General features: G+C 45.8%; 1 protein-coding gene across 1 annotated transcript in view; it reads left to right on the top strand.

Annotated features, from left to right (window-relative positions):
* Nucleotides 1-12,663: 12,663 nt before the first annotated feature.
* Nucleotides 12,664-26,404, top strand: part of cacna1bb (calcium channel, voltage-dependent, N type, alpha 1B subunit, b) — a gene marked incomplete at both ends in the record, with an annotated part of 153,210 nt that continues 139,469 nt past the window's right edge. The window contains 3 exons of the mRNA XM_084454778.1: nt 12,664-12,956; nt 14,984-15,089; nt 17,561-17,700. Of these exons, the coding sequence (XP_084310904.1) occupies nt 12,664-12,956; nt 14,984-15,089; nt 17,561-17,700 (539 nt within the window). The remainder of the gene's footprint in view (nt 12,957-14,983; nt 15,090-17,560; nt 17,701-26,404) is intronic.

The following is a 26,404-nucleotide window of genomic DNA, read 5'->3' as shown; positions in this document are numbered from 1 at the left end:
ACCATGAATAAAATATGGTAATGGAATTGATTTCCAACAAAACTAAAAACAGCACAACATAGTTGCCCTCTAAACCAACCAGCAACTGTGAAAATGTTCTTTCTTAACCCTTAACACACCCACATTTCACTTCCTTTGACAGAGCTTCTGGCTCAGAAAAAAGAAAACACATGAACATTAGGTTCAACTTACGGTACAAACCAAATGCATAATGAGCTAGGGAGACCGTGTATTCTCGTTAACCGAATGCATAATGAGCTAGGGAGGCCTAGCTACTTCCTGCACCTCACACCTTTCAAGACTTTCGCCACCATGTTTACCTTAAGACACACCAGCCAGCCGAACTACAATATTAGATCCAACTACTAACTCTTACAAGATTTTATTTGAACAAGATGTTGGCCTTTTCTAAAATAATTTATTAGGGGCCAGGCAGCGTAGCTCCCGGAACCCTATTGTATTTGCCTATATTATTATTATTCTCCATCTTCCACTGAAGTCTGACTTCCCGTGGACAAAAAATCACCAAACTTTGCACATAGCTCCAGTACTATACCCAAAGTCCTCAACCTGCATTGTAGGTCAATAAAGCTGAAGGTGGCGCTACAGCAACAGTCTAAAGTTTAAAACTTTAAAAAATCATAACAAATCAGCCATAGGTGCTATCACTGTAGTCCGAAGTGAGACAAAACTTTCATACGCTCTGACCTTGCAGGAATTTTGAAGTCCATCACTCTGATTTTTTCATAAACTGTAAAACCTATCAAACCTATATCCTCCCACATTTTTTGTTCAATTGACACAAAAATGTATATACTGTATCTTCAGACTGTCCTTACCAAACGATCCTCATAGATTTTTGAAATATGAAAAATTGAGCCCACAGCACATCAAAAAGTTTTACTGTTAACAGTTCTGTATACAGTTCCTATTAATTCTCGCCAAATCAATGTCTGATCATCCTCATAAAAAGTGACAACATTGGCCACATATCCAAGATGTAGTGTGATTTTTTTTAGAATTCTATCTCAAAAATTGAATTTTTAAAAATATGTTTAATTCTGTCCTCTGAAACCAACACTTCATACAGAGAAAACTACATTACCCACAATCCAACGCAAGCTCCACGAATCGGAGACATCGCTGTTGGCAACCCTACCCAACCCCCGCCGACGATGACAATGACTAAATCGATTGATTGGCAACTGACTGAGTACACAGCTGCTGAAGTTAATGTTCAATTATGAAGAAAAGCAAAAAAAAACTGTAAAAATTAATAAACATATCTCATCCCACATTTTTCAATCAATTAACACCAAACTTGCTACACTGGATCTTCAGACTGTAATTCACAAGCTCATTGACCAGATTGTTGAATTATCAAAATCGAGCTTACAATGCATCAAAATGTTTTACAAATGTTTTACGATACGATACAAATGTACAAAATGAACATTGGAATGTCAACTTTCTTGTTGTCCTCCTATTCTCTCGCTTATTGCTCCTAAACTTGTCGGAAATTGCCTGGCCCCACCTCGTCGCTGCGTAGCAGCTTTAATTTTTATTTTTATTGGATAAATGAATCTCCATAGACAAGATGTTGGCATATTTACCGAAGGATTTCACATGATGCACTTGGCGCACATTTTGCTTGCTTTGCTCTCTCCGACCTCACGCAAAAAGACCAGAATCCAGTGCAAGAACTCTCCGATCTCGCCCCCTAGTGGCGCGAGATTGTAACAACTACGAGTTACTTTTGTAGTGGTATTGTTCCCTTAATTTTTTCCTTTCTTTATCCATTCACACCGCAGTAGTCTCCACAAATGAATTCAACTGAACGCGTTGATCTTAGGGGTAAAATACATAAAATTTACCACCTGGCTACAGAACCTGATAGCGTTTCAGTACCATGGAGGGATCCTGTATCGCTGCTGTCGGCTGCTGGCTGTTGGGTAGGAGCTGCTGGTCTGGAATGGACAGGAGTACGACAGAGATCTGGGCATCTCCTTCGACTACCTCTGGGACAACAAGAGTGACACACAGCTAAGGAGTGATGTCAGAGTTGTTCCAGACTTAGGTGTTCTCCGGCTCCGAGTGCCCATTCTCCTACACCTCCCAGATCTACCCCCACAAGCACATCAAGAAGAGTCATGGCAACCTCTATGTCACTCTGCTGAAGAGCGGAGAGATTAGACCTGAGAATCACCACCTCCAACACCTCAGCTCCCACCTAGAGACAGAGACACAGACAAGCCAAGACCGTACCACTGTGACCAGTGTGGGAAGACTCTCTCTGGAGAGGACAATCTCAGGACACACCAGCATGTTCACACAGGAGAAGCCGTACCACTGTGACCAGTGTGGGAAGAAGTTTGTCTACTCAGTAAACGTAAAGACACACCAGCGTGTTCATACAGAAGAGAAGCCGCTGCAATGAAGCTAACTGCAATGATACTATAAAACCTGAAAGCGAACGACATGGATAAACGGAGAAAGACTGACAACCACAAACAATCCCAAGTATGCCTAGACTTCGCCTTGCAGGAGTGACCAACCTGGTCCCGAGCAATGACTTCCACATGTGGCGCGACTATACGAATCTAACGACGCTACTGGAGCGACTGAGTGCTGTGTGTGAGATGGAGAGTGGACACCTGAGGCCAAGGCCTGATTGGCACACGCTGGAGGACCAGCCCTGTCGCCACGACGACTCATTCAGCAAGAACACAAGAGTCTGAGTACGAGGCCTGCCAGCAGCATCTCGGACACTTGACGGCCTGTGGTAGGCACAACTACTAGACCACCTGGTAAAGGAGTGTTCACAGGCTCCATCAGCAGTAACACACCAGCGTGTTCGTACAGGAGAGAAGCCGTACCACTGCGACTAGTGTGGGAACTCTTTCATTAGGTATGACCATGTGACTATTTGGTTACAAAGATTAGTATCTGGGACTGAGCATGAGAGCGATCAGAGGTTCTCACCTTCCGCCTGTTTACGTTGGTAAAAGGTCAGCAAGAATTGAGTAGTGCTGCGCTTATCCCCAAATGCATCACATAAGAAAGGTCACAGGGTCACCCTGACTGACCTCCCATACACGGCCCTACCTCTTCTAAAGCAGGACCTCTTAAGAGGGAGAGTATGGAGTTGCACTGCTCTTCCCTAGACTGCTCTCTGGACCTGAGAACTCTTTCTACTTCCTCAATTAATTCCTCCACTGACCTCCCATTCTTACTGGAATCCCCAGTAGAAGCTTGGATCTGCCGCTCTCTTGATATACAGATGAAAGAAAGTGTAGAGCTGTTACTACTGTTGGCCCTGCTGGCCAACGTTCCTCCCTCCATCTGTTGAGCTCCCAATCTGGGCCACGTTTCCCAGATACGATGTACCTTGGCGCTCTACGACGCTTCTCAAGGTAGACCTTGGCGAAGGGACAGTTTTTCCTACGAGTGTTTCCCAGACTATCCCTTAGTGGGCGCCTGAAGATACATCGTAAGGTTCATCCCAAGATACATCGTTAGGGGAGCTCTCCTTGGGCGCGGTGCTGAAAAAAGAATGAATCGATGCCACACACATCGATGGCCATTTGTAAAGTCAAATAAATGACGTGTCTATATAATGTGTTGTCTGAATCATTTTATTTCAGTCTAATATTACCAAAAAGGAAGCTCTGCCTCCGGAAGCTCATCTGCTAATGTATTTAAGAGTCAAGGCGAGACCTCGTGATAGTCGCAATTCATACATTACATCAAATAAAATATACAAGAAAGAGCATGGATCGGATCGGGACATATAAGCCTCGTCAGCGATGTATTGAAAGGCCAGGAAAAATTACTTTAATGATGATAGGCAATGATGATAGCAAAATGACCACTGATTTAGTTATCATACAAAAGGTATAATGCCCATACCCGTGGCAGTAGCATTCCCACGTTGGAATTCACGTGGATACGATGACTAATTGAATCTATCAGGCACCGGTGTTGGCGCATGTGGCCTTTAAAAAACCAAGGGTAACTGCACACATTGAGCGACATGGCAGCTATGAAGAGGAAGCGTGCGATAGCGTTCACCAAAGAAGAACTAGTGATCATGCTGGACGAGGTGGAGCAGCGGAAGGTCGTCCTGTTTGGCGGCTTCCACAATGCGAACGCCAACCAGACAAAGAAGGCTGCATGGGCGAGCATTGCAGCGCGGACGGCTGCTTCCACTCCCGGGCCACCCAGGGAGTGGACAGTCGTCCGCAAGAAATGTCAGGACTTCGCCAGTCAGGCCAAAAGCCGGGGGGCCGGCAGTGTGCCGAGAGGCGGGGAAGACTGGTGGTGGCCAGAGCACCGTGCCTTCTGAAGTAGTTTTGACCTTTCCCCCACTTGATATCTGACCTGATCTTTAATCTGACCATCCTAATATTAGACCAGATGACCAGTCCATTTAATGGCTTACTGGAATCTCCCTCTCCCATGTCAGGCGACCCCAGAGATGGCCTTGCTGTGTCTCTGTGGCCTAGACCAAGGCCATCCCTTACTAAAGTGTCCAACTTTGGTGTTGACCAATTCTCATTCAATCGAGTTTTAGTACACACCTCTCTATCTCTCTCTCTCTATTTTGATATCAGGAATGTTGTAATCATCCCCTTATAAGCTGTTTGAATACTGAAATGTTCAGTTGACTTGCAATTCAACCCGAGATGTTCTGTCAATAAAACAAGCATCACGTGTGTGGAACAGCCATTCTCTCGTCTTCTAAGTTTTTATTACGGATCAATTTAATGTAAGACATACTACATCACTTCCCTCACCCCGGAGGAGGAGAAGGCCCTGTTGATCATCGGCCTCACAGCCTCCCAAGGCATAACTGGCGGCCTTGATTTGGAGTCTGGAGAGGGCCCCTCCAACATCCAGCCCTCAGCTGAGTCACCCCAAGCCTCCCAGCCCTCTGGAGAGGAGACCCCAGTGCGGTCAGACCGCAGATGCCTGAGACACACTGCACACACTCACCACACACCGCCCGCCCACCACACTATACTGCGCACACACACTACATACACTCACCACACCACTCATCCTTCCTACGTGTTGCTACCTTGTTGTTGTGGGAAGGCTATACCGGCGGGGGGGTTCAACCATGCCGGGCAGGTTTCAGGGTAGAGGCCAGACGAAAAGCAACACCTGTCCCTCCAGGTTGGGGGTTGGGTGTGGGGCTAACAACCCCACCCTGGAAAAAGACAACCTGTTACAGGACAAAAGTGTGTTTGTCTGAAGAACAAACCTGCCCATGTTTTTTTTCCCAACCAATATTAAACAAGTTCCCTTTATCCTGTATATTTGCCGTTTCTTGCCACATTACAAGAGTAGAGGTTTTGAAGAAGGCACACAATATAATAAACAGCATTTGTAAGAGCACTAAATACTGTGAATCTGTTAGCAAAGTACACTATGAGGACAACAGTATTGGGCCACCTACACATTACACCTACAGGAACTTTCATTACATCCCATTCTAAATTCATAGGCATCAGTATGGAGTTGGTCCCCTTGGGCAGCTATAACAGCCTCCACTGTTCTGGGAAGGCTTTCTATAATGTTCTGGGAGTAATACTCTGGAGTGTGTCTGTGAGAATCTTTGGCTATTCATCTAGATGGCCTCATTGGATTAATCAATTCGCCAGGATATCTGTCAGTAGGCTATCTGACATTATATAAAGACAGCCAGAAAAAGCCATGTCATCAAATTATCCCTTTACATAAGAAAATGTTGTTGTTGTTGTTCACAGAGTGGATTATATTAGGCTATGGATATAGTCCCTATATGTTATTTGGCTCAATAAAATTTAAAGAAACAACATTGCCGTGATGTGTTATGTAGGCTACAGACCATTAAATTTCATTGAATTTTGTTCACACTAATGATGTAATTCGCGCAGGTAGGGTCGATAGATGTGCGCTATATTGCAACTCTCCTTTTTAAAAGTATAATTTTGCTCTGATCGTGCGAAAACTATAACGGGATGAACGGAGTGCATCGCTAAGGGACAGTTTACGATGGGTTCAGACCGCCCTTAAAGCAATACATCGCAATATTTGGACCTTTACAAACAAGTCTGGTGCTAATTCTTCTAATTGATTTCCAACAAAACAGCACAACATAGATTAATGTTACACCTGCCCATCTAGCCCCGATGTGACCCCAGAGATACGCTGGCGTTCCTCTAATCTGGTGTCACGTAGAAAAGGGTGACCGGACTATTCCAAACGGCAAATTTCAAATCTGACGCTTACCATGCATTCCTGTAGATGTCTTTTGTCATGTCGGGTCCTTGTCGGGTCGTTTATAGGTGAAATAACCACTGTTATAGGCTATTTTTCACTCACTGTTCCTTCGTTTCGGGGTTGACCCCAGATTAGAGGAGCGACAGCATATCTCTGGGGTCACATCAGGGCTAGTGCCCATAATACCCTTACCAGCTACTATGAAAATTTTAGCTTTCTTAAAGGAGTAGTAAAGGGAAAATCATGTTTAGCCCAGTTTTAAGGTTACTTATGAATATGATCATATACAATGGTTCTTTCTTTCTTTTCTTTTTTTCTTTCTTTCTTTCTTTCTTTCTTTCTTTCTTTCTTTCTTTCTTTCTTTCTTTCTTTCGTGCCATTGAAACTGCTGGTGGAATGTTCAGTATCATTATGTTTTTAGGGGGCAATCACACCTGGAAAAGACGCTAGAAATGCAGATGCTTCAAAGACGCTTGAAACGCCTGGGCCAAATATGACAAAGACGAAATGGTGCTTCTTGCGTCTGACGCTCAAAAGTTGAAAATAGAAACAGCAGGAGCTTTGGCCGCTGCTACCCATCTCGGATAACCCGCTGAGTTCGTGGCTGCTATTTCACATTCGATCACTCCAGTTTATCACCTTATCCCACTACCATTTCAACTATGCACCGGAACCCAACCTATATCTGAACAATTGATTCATTATTACCATGGATCGGTATTGGGATTGATCAAGGACGAGTGTGAAATAGCAGCCATGAACTCAGCGGGTTATCCGGCCAGCGGCCAAAGCTCCTTCTGGCGGGGAGTGAAGCTTTTCAACTCGCCTGTCACTGGCTCCCTGGAGGAATTTAGCCTGGCTGCAATAACGTTATCGCGAACGGAATGAATACCATCTACTAGCAAACAAAACATGTTCAGCTATAATTAACCTGTTAAATCTAAGATGCCTGGATAAAAAATAATGTCTCCAATGGATATATTTGACAAAAACAGGTTAATATGCAAGCCGGTTTTCATTTCATTGCATTTCACAAACGTGAACTTGTTCGTGGACGCGCGTAGGACAGAAAAGCACAACTGCGCAAGTACAAAAGTCACCGGAAATAGCCAAATGACTACAAATTTAGCCAAGATGGCACGGTTCAATAGGGCTTCACTTTAGATTTCGAATCCTGGGGGCTTGGGTAGCACAGAACTCAGCCAAAGTGGAATAGAGACACATGATCTTCACTGGTGGGGGCCGGTGGGTAGCCCGGAGAGGAGTACACCGTCCCTGACTGGCTATGACCAAAAGGGGCGGAGCCTCGCCACCATGCCACTATTCACGCCACAGCACCCACTTTTCAGCCCCTGAGTGGGCTAGAGACACATAGTCTTCAATGGTGGATGCATGGAAATTGCCCGGAGGTCACTGTACTGTCCCCGACTAGCTGTGACCCAAGGGGGCGGAGCCTAACCAGCACGCCACTATCCACGCCACAGGCCCCACAACTCAGCCCCTGAGTGGGCTAGAGACACACGGTCTTCACCGGTGGAGTCAGGTAGGTGGCCCGGAGAGGGGTACACTGTCCCCGACTGGCTCTGACCTGAGGGGACGGAGTCTCACCACCACGCCACTATCCACGCCACGGGCCCCACAACTCAGCCCCTGAGTGGGCTAGAGACACACGGTCTTCACCGGTGCGGGCCGGTAGGTGGCCTGGAGAGGGGTACACTGTCCCTGACCAGCTCTGACCTGAGGGGGCGGAGTCTCGCCACTGTCCACGCTATGGACCCCACAATTCAGCCCCTGAGTGGGCTAGAGATCTAGCTAGATCTATCCGGTCTTTGCCGGTGGGTGCATGGAGATTGCCTGATCCGTAGTAGTTCTAGCAGTAGCTGTTACATACAGCTGCAGCAGCTAGCCCACCTCACATTTTCTCCAGGAAATGTACTTTCTAGTTGTTTATGTTAGCTAGGCTAGCTAGTTTGCTCACTGTGCACGCTACTCTTTCGCTTACAGACAAGGAAGCCCTAGGCTACAGTTCAGAAAACGCTTATCAAAATGGCTGATCTTGAAGAGTATGAATTTGATCGCGAGGAATTAGACTTTGACGGCAGTGCTTATCGTTTCGAGCCTGAATATAGTGAGGAGGAACTACAGCAAATGGAAGAGATGGAGGCTCGCCGAACCGCAGAGCCAGAGACGGTCGATGAAGCTGTCGCTATACAGTACCACGAACCACAGGTGTTTGGTGGTGTGCTTGCAAACATTGCCGACAGATGCCCACCGAAGAAGAAAGTTTGTGCTACAGTACTGTGCTGCGGCTTGCTTTTCAAGGAAGGAAGCTGAGCCGGAATCCACGGACGTCGCCTACCGCGAGATCAAGGCATTGCCCGAGATTGGAATCAGTTCAAGCGGAAGTTTACACACTGCTGCCTAAATAGTTCTATGCTAAATATTTTAAAAAGCCTTTCCAGATGAACTAGAATCTTACTTTATGGCGAATTATTATTATTTTTGAATGATTTTTCACGGTGCCCATCCACATCCATTGTATGACCAAAACGGTGGTAGGCCTAGAGCTTGAGACTAGCTCAAAAGTGCTAGTTTTGTAAACTTTTGTATATGTTCATAAGTAACCTTAAAACAGGGACATGATTTTCCCTTTACTAGCCTACTCCTTTAACAGTTCAATTCCTCAAGCAACCTCGAGCTAAGCTTATGGTTCACAAAATCCAGTCTAATATCAATATAAAAAAATAATACATTAACATGGGTCCAACAAACCAAATGCATATATTATAAATTACCTGTATTCTCAGCCTGAGCCTGTGTTCTCATTACCTTGCCACGTTTGGCCTTGGCAGCTCACACCTTCCAAGACTTTCGCCATCATGTTTAGACTACCTTGAAACATACCATCCAGTCAAACTACTAGATACAACTACTAACTCTTACAAGATTATATATGAACAAGAGTTTATCTCTTTATGGCATATTTACCGAAGGATTTCACACGATGAACTCTCTCGAGCTCACTCAAAGTAAAAAGACCAAAATCTAATGCGCGCGAGAACAATCAATCAATCAAGTTGGATTTATATGGCGCCCTTCATGATACCCAGAGCGCTTTACAGAGTCCAGTATTCATTCAGACACAGTCTGTAGCCACAGCTGCCCTGGGGCAGGCTGACAGAAGCGTGGCTGCCAATCAGCGCCTACGGCCCCTCCGACCACCACCAACATTCATACGTGAACAAACTACGATCTCGCCCGCTAGTGACGCCAGATTGTAACAACTATGAAGTTACCTTTTAATGAGTTCAATCTTCCGTTCTTTATGCGTTCACACCATGGTAGGTAGGCTATAGGCCTGTTGATCAAGTGTTTATCTGAGGTTACTACAGGTGTTTCAAGAGGCACCAGTGTGGGAGATGTTTTTTGCACATTAGTTTAGGTCACCTTCAGAATACACTAGCATTGTCACGTGTTGAAGTTTAGAGAAAAACAGGTTCTGACTATTTTACCATAATAAGTAATGTACTCAGTTAAATAATAAGTAGCCTAATGTACTAAGTAATAATAAGTAATGTACTCAGTTAAATAATAAGTAGCCTAATGTAAGTAGCCTAATAATAAGTAGCCTAATGTTCTCACTTAAATAATAAGTAGCGTAATGTACTAAGTAATAATAAGTAATGTAGGCTACTCAGTTAAATAAGTAGCCTAATGTACTGTACTCAGTTAAATATACAGGAATGGACATAACTATGGAGAGTGTGTAAGCAAGCAGAGATTCAGAAATGTAGTAGTCTATCCTGCCAGTAGGCTTATGTTCAGGTTAATTGATAACTTAAGGATATTGAGAAGAATTGTGATCGGATGGTGCATGATCATCCTTGCATCTACAGAACTCAATAACGGGAGGTTGTGTTTAATCAGGTACGAAGCGCGCTCTTCAGAATCATGTAACAAAACAACAGACATCTTTATTTGTCACACGGTGACACGCGCACATCACACGGTGTAGGCTGCGAAACACACGAAATGTAGGCTACTGAGTTGAATTATCAGTAAACTTTCAAGATCTATTGAACTCTGGAGTCCAGTGTATCTTTCATTATTTAAACAACAGAGACAGCATCATGTAAGAGGACTCAACAAATATGACCCTCCAGGGTGAATAAATTATTCCACCGGTTTACACCACAATATAGTCCCTTTCCCCAGCAGCCATGTAATCATAGCACTTCCCTTTTATTAGTGGGTCGTGGCGATTACAGTGAGCCAGCATGCACAATACCAGGGCCCTGCCCACCTAAATCCTAAATGAAACAGGGCCATAATTAATAGTATTAATTACATCTGTGTTTATCCTGCAACAACATGTCAAACGTGTTGCTATAGTCTCCACAAATGAATAACATTCCAACGGAACATATTGAACTTAGGGGTAAAAATAGGCTGCATCAAAAGTACCCCTTGACTAGATTAATGAGAGGTATGGACATTATTGGCTAAAAGTAATCACACAAATCACACAGTTTTTCGGATGTCCATTGATTAATCTACACACACAAGCCTGTAGTCCACTGTGCCATGCCCATTTAAGCTATAGAAAACGCCTGCTCTTACAGTACTACCTAAGAGCCACCAGAGGGATCAAAACCTCACTGAATTAAAGTCCCCTGGCATGAAACCTTTGTAACGATTTTATCCCATGGGGTTATCCATTGGACAAAAAGCCTACTGATTTATCAAAGTATATCCAGTTAATACAAGTTTAGCCTACTCTGTTGTGATTTTGCGGTGTATGTCAAAGGTTTATTGTTGTGTCTCTAGCTTACTGCAACCAGAGCTTGATTGTTGGAGGGAATTTTCAGTAGGCTGGAGCTGTGGCCACTTGCGTCCTTGTGGATTCCTGGAAGATGCTGCATTCACACGCACTCGCTGCATCGCCTCAGGGAGATACATCAAATCAAATCAAAGTAAACAGTATCTATACAGCGCGTTTCAGACACAAAGGCAACGCAAAGAAACGGGGAGTGGAGTAGGCCTATAGCCTAGACCTGTCCCCTAATTTTCCTGAGGGAAGCGAAAAGCAAATAGAGACACTGTACGTAAAAACGATTCACCGACCTCTCTCAATGAGACGATCGAGCAAGCTCCTGGAAAATGTTTTACTACGATTGGATAGGCTACATCATAGGAACATGACTGTGCATAGTATTAATTAAACTATTAGCCCCAAAGCCGAGGCATCCAAGAAATTCAAACAGTCGATGTCTCAAGGGGACACCAGAGAGGCTTAGAAGCGCCATGGGCCCTTCCAGATCTCCACCACCATACCCAGACTCCACAGAAACACAGGATTCATTATTAGCCTAAGCAATATTGTAGCCTATTAGAGCAGGACACCCGTCACTCAAACCTGATGTGATGATAATAAATGAGTGCATTTTGCACTGATTACTGTGTAGATTATATTCAATACCACCTTTCAAACAAACAAATTCATTTGTCATTTCTGGTTTTGTTTTTTGTCTCACCATGCCACCTATATTAGTAATTTTCGTTATGCAGCTATATGATTTTCATAGTCACACCTTATTATAATATGCTAATATAATGTGAATAACATTAAGATTAGGCTATATATTTATAAATGGGCTTCATGATGCGTGATGGGCGTACCTTTTCTAAGACTTGTCTTTACACAAAATCATCTGGTGGCAGCCGGCGCGCGCTCCTGCGCAGGTCGAGTTGCCGATAGGCTAATTTTGGTCACATGCGCTTATTCTTAGGGACCAGTCTACTGAATTGGAAACGTTGTAGCTACACTGCCAGCGTTCAACTGGAATTCTGAGGGACGAAACATGGGATTGGTTATGTTTTGTTATTGCTGTCGATAGCCTACTTGGAATTGACAGGGAAAACGAGATTTTCTGTCATCTTTTCCTTTTAAGTGACAACATGACATTTTCAAGCGTCTTTCAACTGGTGTTTCGATGTTGACAAGATGTTGTCAATACTGAAAAGAGATGTGAACGTTTTCTATTGTGGCTGCGTGGTCAATTCAAGCGGCACCGGGTGATATGGATGTAATAGCCTGTGGAATGAATTGGAGAATGTATCATTCAATAGGTTTAAGTGCATTTTGGACACATCTTTGTTAAATGCAAACTTTCTTCTCACTACACCAAATGTCTTTGGGGATGGAGTGAACTGAAAAGGACGTTGAGAAAAGGACATCCAAAGAAAGGCGTTTTAATTTTTCTTCTAAAAAAAAACAAAAAACCTAACATAAGCCTATCCATATACACACTGATGTGTGTTTGTTGTAATGCGTCTTCCTTCTATTTCCACTGACATCAGTTTGGATTTTTCTTGTTGGATCTGCGCGTTTCTAGAATGGCTCGCTTCGCAGACAATCTACCCACCCGCTATGGTGGAGGAGGAGGAGGAGGAGGAGGAGGAGGAGGCGGCAGGGGCGCACCGGGCACGGGTAGAGGGGGCGCCCGGGCGGGTGGTGCTCCAGGCGGCCAGAGGATGTACAAGCAGTCTATGGCTCAGAGAGCCAGGACCATGGCTATATACAACCCCAACCCCGTCAAACAGAACTGTTTAACTGTCAACCGCTCCTTGTTCATCTTTCGAGAGGACAATCTCATAAGGAAGTATGCAAAACGAATAACTGAATGGCCATATCCTTCTTGTCCCAAAACACCAAGGAAAGCAGGTGGTAGCTTATAGGTTATTGTGTCTTTATTGCACACGTGTCCTTGTTTGAGGTTTGCATTTTAGAAACATTGCAGGAAGTGTTCTGTTATAAGCCTAATAGCCTACGTAGCCTACAGTTTTTATTATCCACATGAACCTCGTCCCAAGGCTTAACACCCTATAGAGCTCATCTCCTCTATGTAGGCTAACGTCAGTGGAACATCTCCCTTTGTCACCATATATGACACCACATGTCCAGTGGTCGCCTAGGTTATTCTAGCCACGGGTGTAGGCTATAGATTTGCAATTTCCCAGTGAATAGGCGGACAAGACGGCTGCTGAAGAAATTGTGCCTTTTGTCTATTCAGCATGTGCATCAGCCTTTATAGTGCACCTGCCGCTCTGTGTTTAAAGTGGCGAATTTGGCAAGGTATAGGCCTATAGGCTATTGATCTAGTGATGATAGTGATCGCGACAGTTACATTAATTGTCTAGAGTAGGCCTACTCATACTTTGTACTCCCTACCTCTCGTTACAAACGACGGTCTAACGCTTATTGAGGACACCTTATTCAGTGTCCTCAATAAGGTGAACAGTCTCCAACAGTGTCGCTATAGCCCTCAGGTTGCAACACATCATTTTCGTGAGGTGTATTAACTTGTTAGAATTCCAGCTAGCCTAAAGCCTTCTTCAAATTAGCCTAACCAGTGTATAGCCTAATGCGTAATCAAACGCTTTAGAACAGACCTCTTGTTTACTCCGTATTTGGCACAACAGGCGTTTAAGGAGGAGCGTTCAATTAAGGTCCTCCTCAGCGCTGGCATAGACCTATAGTCTATGCGATCTCATTGAGCTGTGTGTCAGAAATCTTCTCAAACTGCTGCCGCCTCCTGCATTTTCCGTTTCCATGGTAAGGTGAGCGCTCAGTGAGTTGAGAGAAGACATCGCTGGCTCCGAGGTCGCTACGCCTCGTCTCGGTTCGGAGGGAGCCGCTGGAGCTGGAGCCCTCTCCGTGGTGCTGAACTCGCCCACGCGCACGCGCACCCCGCCACGCCACCCTCCAGCACAAACCACGGCTGGAGAGCCGTGGGGCGCGTGACAAACGCGACCAGACAGCTGGATCTGCTGTGTGGGTGTCAGTTAGAACAACACTCGCCGACATTTAATCTAATAAGAACGGTGGCTATCAATTGATCAGTGTCCTCAATAAGTTGATAAAGGCTTACACGCAGAGGCGGGAATAAAGATGTCAAAAGACACGCAATAAATGAGAATAATCGCTCAATTTGTCATGGCCATGGCTGTTGCAATGGTGCATAGAGATTTGTGCATTATAGGCTCAACGTGCGGATTTCAGGCTATGGCATCTTCGGGCAAAATGTTCTAGACATTGGTGTGAAGGATTTGTTAAGCCCCAATTCCTCACCGACTCACAACCCCATAAAGGCCTTGGCCGGGGGGGATGACCCGGTAAAAATGCGTTGGAGAAAGAGGCAACCATTGAAAACGGATTGAAATGGTCACCCAGCTGGAAAGATGCTGAAGCCCAAGTAACCCTCTAGTATTGCTTCACAGTAGGCCTACTGGGTTTGAGAAACACGAGAGGACAGACTAGGAAGACCATAGATGTAGACTGGTATGGAATTACAAGTTAAATGTATAAGGTGTTAACACAGATTGAAACATTTCATTCACAATTTGTTTAGTTTCTAGTCACTTCATTTTTGTACTGTGATTTGTACTAAACAATCGCCTGTCTCTTATTCCCCCTCCTATTACATAATAAGATATTACTGTATAGCCCATTTATTGTAAAGGCGATGTTTCAAACTATAGGCAATTCATTTTGCATCTAAACATGCCGTAGATGAAGAAGCACGTTTTCTTTTGCCTTTAACATGTTATTATTATTATTATTATTATTAATTTGAAGGAGATTATTCTAATAAGTTGTTATCCGTGGGTGTGATTGTGTTATTATCTGGCTGCTTGTGTTCCTTAACTCTCACACTCCGTTTGAGTACATGATCCTGGCCACCATCATCGCTAACTGCATCGTCCTGGCCCTGGAACAGCACTTACCAGCCGGGGACAAGACACCCATGTCAGAACGCCTGGTGAGTGTCTCAACAACACCGCTTATTGCAATTTGCACTCATATTAGAGAAAGAGGGAGAAAGCAAGAGAGAGATTGTGTGTGTGTGTGTGTGTGTGTTTGTGTGTGTGTGTTCTGTTTGGAAAATATATCTTCCCCTTGACATTGCTTCTCACAAATCACCTCATTATCGCAGAGAAAATGCACTTTATTTAAGAGAGAAAGAGCCGCCCTCCCCATACAACACTGTGCTCATCACTCTGTCTTTCTCCGAGGGCCCAGGTCCCAGACTCACCAACCGTCCCCTTAACCACCCACCCTTCCAATCAATAACAGAGCAGCACCCGTGACCCTATACTCATCAGCACCCTGGAGCATGGATAAGGCAGTGTTTTACTGTGTGTGTCTGTGTACGTCAGTCGAGGCGCACACTGAGCTAGCTTTGATACCCCCATTCCTCAGCCCCCGTTCCCCTGACTCACCTAGCTTAAACCACCGTTTGAACTCAGCCAGTCAACCAGAGACGGTTCACCCACCCCTCGCTCTTCAGCTGAGAGAGGGAGACCGAGGGGCTAGCGTTCAAGCCCGGCTGTGGGGGAGGCGATCACTCCTTTACACGCCGCCTCTCTCCTGTAAGCCCATGGATAACATACCGCCGTAAACGCCGTGCAGCTGCCTTCTTAAGGGTATTGTGACTCTCGGGAGTTCCGTCTTCAGAATAAAAGCTGAAGCAACAGCGTGGTGTGATAAGGTCAATGAGTTCCCCTCCCCCCTCAAACGCAGCCATCTGCTGCTGCACGCAATTATCTCGGTAATTACAGTGCAACATCAGCAGTAGAGAAGAGGCACGAGAGAACAAAAGATGGTTCTCACCACCTGAGGAACTGATTAGTGTAGGAGAAAGGAAAAATACAAATAAATGACTACTTTGTATTCATAAAAGACTACTCTACTGTCATCCACCCTCCCCTTCCCACCAGGATGTAATACAAACATTTTAATTAAATGGATTCCGCTATCTGTGATCCCCCCAAAAAAGTGCATCCATTAAGTGAAGCCGATGCCAGGACTGAACAGGCGTAGCTCAGATCGATGGCACGTCTTTAGTCTCTCGTCGTCCCTGGTGAATTCTCTTCCCTCTGTTATTCATGAACATTTGCGATCTATACATTATAGATGTTAACGCACAACCTACAACCCAGCTCATCTGTTCAGGGGCCCCTTTACGCACGGTCGTTACGTAACGCTGTGCGTTTGTCTCACTGGTAGAGACCAGCTTTGTCTAGTCAGAGGGGGTGACAGTAGACTTGTTGCGCTTCTTTAAACGTTTGCAACAACAAACTATTTCTTTTTTAAGGCATTTCTGCTTAATTATGATAGGACAGTGTAGGTGACAGACAGGAAAGGTGGGAGAGAGAGAGGGGAAGACATGCAGCAAAAGGCGTGGGCCGGATTCAAACCCACGCCGCTGCAGAAAGGACTAGCCTTTACATGGTAAGCACCCCAGCCAGTTGAGCTACCGAGCGCCTCAAGAAACTCTTAGTTAGGCCTAAAGGAATGATTTCTAGAGGCCTAGCCTTTCCTTGACAGCCCAACACAGTGGTCTCTCCATCAAACTCGTACATGCTAGTCGTGTTGTTGGTCGCTGTGAGTGCTTACATTAAAGCGAGGGAAAAGGTCACACAAACCATCGCAGTGTTCTCAGGCCTGTCAGGCTCATTTGTCATTATTTGTGTTGGGTACCGGGACTCGGTGTTGGGGGTTGGGGGTAGTGGAGTATTGAGGGATGGGGGCTGGGGCTGTCTTGGTTCTGTGTGCACTGTGGAGGAGAGAGCGAGGACGAGAGTGATGGTGGGTCTTGTAAGGCGTACGATATCCTCCGCAAGTGCATGTGTAGAGCCTGAGGGCCTCGCTGGCATTAATAGAGGTGGTGAAAAACTGTCCAGTCATAATGTGCACGGTCCAGCAACCGCTTTAAACCTGGACAAGGGTCATTTGAACCGCAAAGAGGATTTTATTGCAGGTTTTCGCCCTGTGAAGATGATGATGTAATCATGTACCCATATCTTTCCTCCTTATAAATCTTAAAAATGTATGTTTTTAACAATGATGAAAACGTGTTCTTTACCAGGCAGCTCATTTCAACGATAGAAAGTGAGCATCGTTATTACATACAATTATTAAATATTGCATTCAATGAGTGGAGCTCGTAATCCTAATACGTGTTCAGGTTGTGTAATTTCAGACGTGTAATAAGCTTTCACGTTCCTTCCTCCTCTCTCTGTTCATCATCCATGAGAGAAAGGTCTACTCCTCCACCGGCTCTCTTCATGTCGGCTAGAAAAGTGAAAGGAGCCAGCTCTCTTCCTTTCTCTCTCTCTCTCTCTCTCTCTCTCTCTCTCTCTCCCTTTCTTTCTCTCTCCCTGCCCCCTCCCCTCCTCCACTCCATGCTTCATTATCCACTCTCTAACAAAATGTTCCCTCTCTCCGCAGGACGACACAGAGCCCTACTTTATTGGAATATTCTGTTTCGAGGCCGGCATTAAGATCATCGCCCTGGGCTTCGCCTTCCACAAAGGCTCCTACCTCCGCAACGGCTGGAACGTAATGGACTTTGTGGTTGTTCTCACCGGGTGAGTCCCCTGCCTGCCGGGGGTATGCCGGAGATGGGATGCTTGTATGGAAGAAAGACCGGCTTGGTGTGTGTGTGTGTGTGTGTGTGTGTGTGTGTGTGTGTGTGTGCGTGTGTGTGTGTGTGTGCGTGTGTGTGCGTGTGTGCGTGTGTGTGTGTGTGTGCGTGTATGCGCGTGTGTGCGTGTGTGTGTTTTTCTGTTTAAAGAATACAGTGGAATCACAGCAGTTGTCCCCTGGCGTTCTTTTCTTTTATATATTTTGTAAAACACACCTACAAAGACACAGTGCAGCACAGCAGCCTGGAACAAGCCTTGATATTGATTAAATCTGCGTTTATTAGGGTTTTAGATTTTGCCGTTAAATGTTTCAAAGGTTGGTTTACAGAGTTTTCAGTCCTCATTATGCAACTGAATATCTTCCTTGGCCTCATCTCACACTGATTCATGTTGGTCTAATGGACTTCCAGGCTCTGAGGTAAATTCGGTAGGAGAGAACTTCTCAGACACCAGCGCAAGTTCTGACTGGTTTGATGAAAGCCTGGACTGAATGGCATAAGTTCACGATGAGGTTCTCAGTCTGGGAGCAGCTCTTACTGTGGCTGCCGGGGCCAAGAGGAAGTCATGGAAACGGCTGGACACGGGGCTCCGGAGAGCCCTAATGGCCGCGCCTCTGATTGCATTCTGTCAGAGGGGAGGAGGGAGGGCTGGAACTGTGGAGCAGTAACTTTATTTAGGAGCAAGCTCGCCTAGTCACTCCTGAGCAGTTTTCGTGTAACAGGCCTAGGAAGAAGGATTCAAATTATCGCAAAGCTAGTCAATTGGCTAAGTGACACTGTGGGGACTTGTACTGCCTGTGTTCTCTGTTATTAACATTTATTTTTTATTTATTTTTATTAAGCTGTTATCTATACTCGAAAGACCATTGAGGGGAACCTCATTTACAACAACGTTGAGCATCAAACAATAAGCTAGTTAAAAATAAATACAAAATAGGTGTAGGTGTATATAAAACTAAGACAAAAGAAGTGGCTTAATTAGCTCAATAAAAGCAGGTGCAAACAGAGGAAAGATGACTAGTGAGGAAGTTTTTTAAATGCTCTAAGGGGACAAAGGAGTTCAACATTAAGGAACTAAAGGGAGTTCCAGGCAGAGGGGGCATGAATGGAGAAGGCCAACCTTCCCAGCTCAGTGCGAAATTTCGGGATCTTTAAGAGAAGCCATTCACAAGAGTGGGTCCAATGAGTGCCAGAAGACCAGACCAGCATAGATGAAATGTAGTTGGGAGTTTTCCAATGAGGGCCTTGCAAATGAATAACGGATCCAAGAGATACCGACTGCTACCAACCTGATAGATAGTTCCAGAACCATGAAGAACAAACAGTGGGACTAAAACCTTCTTACTGAGAATGTCAAGGAGCAATGGATGATCTACAGCAGGGGTTCTCAACCTTTTGTAACTTAAGGCCCACTTTTGATTGTTAAAATAATTCAGAGGACCACCTTCCCAAATACATGAGATGTGAGGGAACCTTCGCTAGCTACGTTAGCTGAGCACAGTCTTAACACCAACGGATGTGATTGGCGTGGTGATATTCAAACGTTACTGGTCATTGAAATTATATATTTTAACTTGACATTTTTTATTTATATGTGAATTCTTGAGTACATTTAGATATACAAATAACTAGCTTTGTAAATGACCAAACTTTTATTTTATTTTTTTCTAACAATTTGGCAGTAGGCTAGCACTGCCTCCACGGCCCACTGGATGGTGCTGTGTCAAACGCCTTGGGGAGCTCAACAAAGACCGCAGCGCAACGTTGCTTCCCATCCAGGGCTTTGCCAATGTCATTGAATGTCATGAATATTGTACACTTCTGCCACCTATTGCAAAGCTCTCCACACCCAAAGCTCCAGTAGGAGTCCTCTCAGGGAGCTCCAGTAGGAGTCCTCTCAGGGAGCTCCAGTAGGAGTCCTCTCAGGGAGCTCCAGTAGGAGTCCTCTCAGGGGGCTCCATTAGGAGTCCTCTCAGGGAGGTCCAGTAGGAGCTCTCAGGGAGGTCCAGTAGGAGTCCTCTCAGGGAGGTCCAGTAGGAGTCCTCTCAGGGAGGTCCAGTAGGAGTCCTCTCAGGGAGCTCCAGTAGGAGTCCTCTCAGGGAGGTCCAGTAGGAGTCCTCTCAGGGAGCTCCATTAGGAGTCCTCTCAGGGAGCTCCATTAGGAGTCCTCTCAGGGAGGTCCAGTAGGAGTCCTCTCAGGGAGCTCCAGTAGGAGTCCTCTCAGGGAGCTCCATTAGGAGTCCTCTCAGGGAGCTCCATTAGGAGTCCTCTCAGGGAGGTCCAGTAGGAGTCCTCTCAGGGAGCTCCAGTAGGAGTCCTCTCAGGGAGCTCCAGTAGGAGTCCTCTCAGGGGGGTCCAGTAGGAGTCCTCTCAGGGAGATCCAGTAGGAGTCCTCTCAGGGAGGGCACACCTTGCTGAATCAGGTTCTCACAAACACAGTCATGGTTTGTGTACCAGGTTTTAATGTTCTCCCTGCTGCTCTTGCCTGTAGTCAACTTGGACTCGTTAAATTTACGAGTGTACAAACTGTGTGTGCGGCCCGGTGTTATACGGAGCCTGGATGGGATTCATGGTGTAAATAATGGCCATTCCGGGAAGTCGATAAACAAATAAATCAACTTGGATATTGAGGCAGGGAGGGAATGAGGATTGAGATGGGAGAATGGTGGGGATAGGAACAGTGAGAGGGAGAGAGAGAGAGAGAGAAGGAATCCAAAAGAGGCATCAGAGCGCCTCCATTGTCTAAAGAGTGTGTTTAACTGGGGGCAACCATTCCATCTCAGATTTCTCTTGAATAATCATACTTAACGTGATGTTCAGCTGCTGGCAGACAGAGAGGAGAGGGGAAAGAAACAAGAGGGAATTACATGAGGGGAGAAGACTGGTCTCCTGGATAAGAACAGGCTTCAGACAGAGAAGCCCGAGGCTGAGCCCTGAGGCAACGTGAGCTTTTGGGTGTGCTCTGCTCGGTGTTGCGGGGGCAGCGTGACCGAGCCCTCTGATGGGGGCGAAGGACAGATGGATCACAGCTGCGGGAGATAAGAGGTGAGGCCGATGAAAGGACGAGATAGAGGAGAAGAGGAGGTCATTCTGAAGTCAGAATGGAGGGAGAAAGCCTGTCACCTGACTCCTGAGCATCTTTGCTCACAGACCCCAGGTGCGAAGGCAGAGCAATGTGGCATCATTCAATTTGCAGAAGGATGTATCGACCAGCCCCACTTATTTGGAAAATATATAATCTATTTGCAGTATGACTGCAGCTGAGTCATTGATTAGGGTTTTAATTGACTTAGCAGACTAAGCTGCTGCTCCTCCCAGGGAAGGGCTGCCCGCATCGGGACCTGGCCATCTCCATGGAAGACACAGTGGTGACGCCGACTTGGACTGCGAGGAATCTGGGTGTGACTCTGGATGACCAACTGTCGTTCTCCGCACATATCACATCCGTTTCACGCTCCTGCAGATTCCTGCTCTACAACATCAGGAGGATTCTCCCTTTCCTCACTGATGAAACGGCGCAGGTACTCATCCAGGCCCTGATCATCTCCCGCCTGGACTACTGCAACTCCCTCCTCACTGGGGCCCCCGCGTCAGCCATTAAACCCCTGGAACTTGTCCAGAAAGCTGCTGCTCGTCTGGTGTTCAACCTCCCCAAATTCTCCCAGTTTGAAACTCTGGCACTAGCCTACAGGGCAATGAAAGGAACAGCCCCCTCCTACCTCCAGGCCATGGTCAAACCCTACACCCCCTGCCGACCACTACGCTCTGCTACATCAGGGTGACTGGTTGCCCCGTCACTCCGAGGCCCCTGCGGTCGATCGACACAGTCACAGCTCTTCTCTGTCCTGGCCCCGCAGTGGTGGAACAAACTGCCAACTGACGTCAGGACAGCAGAGTCGCTGCCCATCTTTCACCACAGGCTCAACATCTCTTCAAGAAGTACTACCACGATCCTCCCTCTTAAACACCTATCGTACATTTGGGGGCCAAGCAGCGAAGCTGCGAGGCATCCATTGTGTTTGTACCTTTTCTTATTCCTCTTCTGCCATTGGAGTCTATGGCAGCCCATAGAACTGTATGATAAAAACACTTTAGCGCCACCAACATGTCAAAGCTGGAGGCGTGTTTATGCTGAACCGTATGCCTGTTTTTCAAAATTCAGGTGCCGTTGAAGTCCTTGGATCAAACCGAATTCAGTGAAATCCATGAGGTCATTTCCACCATACTGGATTGTCCGCCATATTGTATTTTATGAAAAAGTCACACACAAAATCTCAGGCCACAATTTTCTTCGAATCTTCACCAAAATCGATGAGGATCTACTGACCAAGCCCCAATCACAAAGTTTGCCCGTGACAGCGAATCAAGATCGGCGGCGAACCCGCCAAACAGGACGTGAAGTCATACCTCAGCAACATTTTGATGTATCAAAACCACATTAGGCACACTCATTGAGGACACTCCCATGACCCCTGTTACCAAGTCAAGGTCAACACCTCGAACTCTCTAGCGCCACAAACCTGTCAGAGTTGGAAGTGCATTTATGCTGAACCGTATGCCTGCTTTTCAAAATTGCGGTAGAGATTCGAATGTGGTTATGGCATGTTTTATTTGTTGTCTTTGTTGCACTTCATGCTTGGCCCCCATATCGCTGCTTGCAGCTATATATTTAGAATGCTAATCTTGCACTTTGACTTCAGCACTAGATTATAATCTTAGTCACTTATTTTAGAAAGGAGATGCACTTGTGAGTTCTGGCAAGTAATAGTAAGTTGGCTTTTCCTATGTTAAATGTAATTATTGTAAGTCGCTTTGGATAAAAGCATCCGCTAAATCACTGTAATTTAATGTAACTTTGATGCTTTAAGATTAGAATTTGTCTTTAAAACTGGCAGAGGCCGTATCCGACATCCTGTAGAAGTAGTGAATAGTCCATCCCATCCTCATTGTTATTTGGGTGTTCAGAATGGCAAACAACATGGCGTCTGATTTCATGCAAGCCAAGGAAATATCACCTTTAATTCAGATCAACCTGCTGTTTGGGCTTGAGGGTAGATCTGTCCTTATAGCCGTCCACTCTTAATGAAAAACACTAAATTACAGTGCTGCTTGGGGCAGTGACAGACCTTTCATTTACCCTGATCAGGCATCACAAGCTGCTAATAAGAGAATGAATCTGCGCTGGGTGTCAAAGGCCAGATCAATAGAGCACAGAGCCAACGAGTCCAGGAAGGAAAGCTGAGACCTGACCAGGAGCCAGACGAGCCATGACACTCTGTCCCGGCCGGTCTCCAGTGACAAGATGAGTTACGGCACCCGAGGCTGTTCTTGTTCTAAACCAATGATGCCAGTATGTTTGTACCTGTCAATACTAGAGGTCCCATTCAATTTAACACTGTAATGGGCTCGGAAAGAAAACTGCACTCTAGAAACCAGAATACGAAGAGTGTACGGGAGTAGATTTATCTTGTTATATTTTGCTTATTTACTAATCTATTCACTTTTAGTCCCTTGTATGTTTTCAGCTATAATGCTGTTGACGGCAGTGTGTGTGTGTGTGTGTGTGTGTTTGTGTGTGTGTGTGTGTGTGTGTGTGTATGTGTGTGTGGGTGTGCTGCTCCAGGGTGTCCCTGTGGTTATCCAGCCAGACCAATCACTTGTATTGATCAGGGCTCCCTTGGCGTTTTCAAGCCTCGGAAACACCACGGCAACCGCAGTGAAATGCTTAGATACAGGACCGGTCTATTAAAAGGAGGCTGGCTGACAGTAACGATGCATTGACTACACTTTGAGTGAGGTAGCGAGGTAGTGAGGTAGCGAGGTAGCGAGCAACGTTTGCATTCTAAGGCCACATCCACATGAACACAGATATTTCTGAAAACAGTATTTTCTGTGTTTTGGCCTCTCTTCCACACTTACACAGATAATTTTTTTATGCACTGAGAATGTTTTTGAAAACGCCTTCTGAGGTGGAAATTGTTAAAAACTCAGTTTTCAGTGTATTCGTGGGGACTGGTAAAACAACTTTTTTTTCCCCACGGCAGGTATTGTGTCTATTGAGCATGCGTCAGGGACAGTCTGCAGAACAATGGCGGCTATATACAAGATCCTTTATGTTTGGTCCATGTTGCTGGGCTTGATTAGTGCTTTTCAAACCAGCCTAGCTGTACTTACCCACCGCACGGCTGAGAGGAGGCCATAGTTTTCATTCCACCTCTCCTTAAAGTACAGGCACATTGTGGCGCTCGATGCGCACGCTCGCAATGTTTCGTGTTTGACATTTTTTTGTGAGCCTTTTTTATTTATTTATTTTTAGAAATATCCGTGTTTGTGTGGATGTCGTGTAGCGCTGAGGACAGAATATTCCAGAGCCTTCTCTACTCAGTACAGTATTCTCCCCCATAGTTTTATCAGCCTTAAATATGACCTTAAATATGTGTTCAAATGAGTTTCCATAGACTGTATGTTCTGGTCTGTCTCCCAGTGCTCTGTGATACATTTGTCTCCGGGCCAAATTCTGCTGCCTACCTCTGCCCTGAGCTTAACCGCCAACTGTTGCCCAACAGTGAACCACAGACAAACCCAGCCTGTCGAGTTGTTTGTGTTAGTGTTTGATGTTCAAGTCAAATCCCTATAAGTGGTCAGCATAGGAGACAGCGCTTGTGTTGACTTCAAAGTGCTGATCTCAGTGCTGTGTCCTTTCATGTGCCTTTCATGTGATATGGTCAACAATCGCAGGCTTCAAAGTGGCAAAGACTGTCTTCTCCTAGTCCTGAATGCTCATTGAATGAATGCTGCCTTTGAAGGTCTGCCAGAGAATTGCTGTCTGCTCATACAACAGTGTTGCTCTCATAATGGCCTACAGGTGTGCATGAGAAGGTATCTCTATGTGTGTGTGTGTGTGTGTGTGTGTGTGTGTGTGTGTGTGTGCGCTGCTAGACCTGAGGCCCATGCTGAATAAGACATGACTGTGTGAACGCGACCATATGGCGTCGTTTGGTTTGGGCGTGCTGCCCCGGCCCTGCCTGATGGTAACTGACTGAGACACATCAGGGTCTACATGTGTCATACTTCCTGCCTTCCTCCTCTCCTTCCCTCTCCTCCTTCTCCCCTCCTCTCCTCCCCTCCTCCTCTCTTCTCCTCCCATCCTCCTCCCATCCTCCTCTCTCCTCTCCTCCTCCTCCCCTCTACACTCCTCTCCTCCTCCTCCCCTCCTCTTCTCTCCTCTCCTCCACACTCCTCCCTCCTCCTCTCCTACCCCCCCCCCTCAAGCATGGTCTCCCCTCTCCTCTCCTCTCATGCCCTCTTAAGCACCATCTCTCCTCTCTTCTTCTCCCCTCCCCCTCTCCTCCCCTCTCCCCTCGTAAGCCCTGTCTCCCCTCTCCTCCCCTCCCCAGGCCAGGGCATCGCAGGTCTATTTCAAATGGGCAGATAGGAGGCTAACTTCAGCCCCAGTCATCTTTTGAGGTGTTATTTAAGAGGTGGTCTCTTCACCTTAGAGGTGTGTGTGAGAGGTAAGGGGTCCCTCTCTACATGGGCTCTGTCACCCTTCCCATGGCTGTGTGGCTTCATGTGTCTCAATGGATCATTTTCAGACAGTCTCTCTCTCTCTCTCTCTCTCTTCTCTCTCTCTCACTTTCCCTTTGGGGGTAGGCGAGGAAGGGGGGTCTAATTTCTAATTACTTTCAAAATTTTCTAAGACTTTTCATCTAATGGAACATTATAGAAACAACCTCAAGCTGAAGAGGCTTTCTAAACGTGCAACGGGAACATCGTGTGACGAGTTGAACACAGCATCACCTACCGTCCAGTCACTTTATACAGTATACCCCCCTATCACCTACCATCCAGTCACTTTATACAATATACCCCCCTATCACCTACCATCCAGTCACTTTATACAATATACCCCCCTATCACCTACCATCCAGTCACTTTATACAGTACACCCCCCTATCACCTACCGTCCAGTCACTTTATACAATATACCCCCCTATAACCTACCATCCAGTCACTTTATACAATATACCCCCCTATCACCTACCATCCAGTCACTTTATACAATATACCCCCCTATCACCTACCATCCAGTCACTTTATACAGTACACCCCCCTATCACCTACCGTCCAGTCACTTTATACAATATACCCCCCTATAACCTACCATCCAGTCACTTTATACAATATACCCCCCTATCACCTACCATCCAGTCACTTTATACAATATACCCCCCTATAACCTACCATCCAGTCACTTTATACAATATACCCCCCTATCACCTACCATCCAGTCACTTTATACAGTATACCCCCCTATCACCTACCATCCAGTCACTTTATACAATATACCCCCCTATCACCTACCATCCAGTCACTTTATACAATATACCCCCCTATCACCTAACATCCAGTCACTTTATACAATATACCCCCCTATCACCTACCATCCAGTCACTTTATACAGTATACCCCCCTATCACCTACCATCCAGTCACTTTATACAATGTACCCCCCTATCACCTACCATCCAGTCACTTTATACAATATACCCCCCTATCACCTACCATCCAGTCACTTTATACAGTATACCCCCCTATCACCTACCATCCAGTCACTTTATACAGTATACCCCCCTATCACCTACCATC

This window comes from Borostomias antarcticus (genome assembly GCF_949987555.1).
Source record: "Borostomias antarcticus genome assembly, chromosome: 2".
NCBI lineage: Eukaryota > Metazoa > Chordata > Actinopteri > Stomiiformes > Stomiidae > Borostomias > Borostomias antarcticus.
Note: the sequence above shows the minus strand (reverse complement) of the source record. Positions and strands in the feature narration are given on the sequence as shown.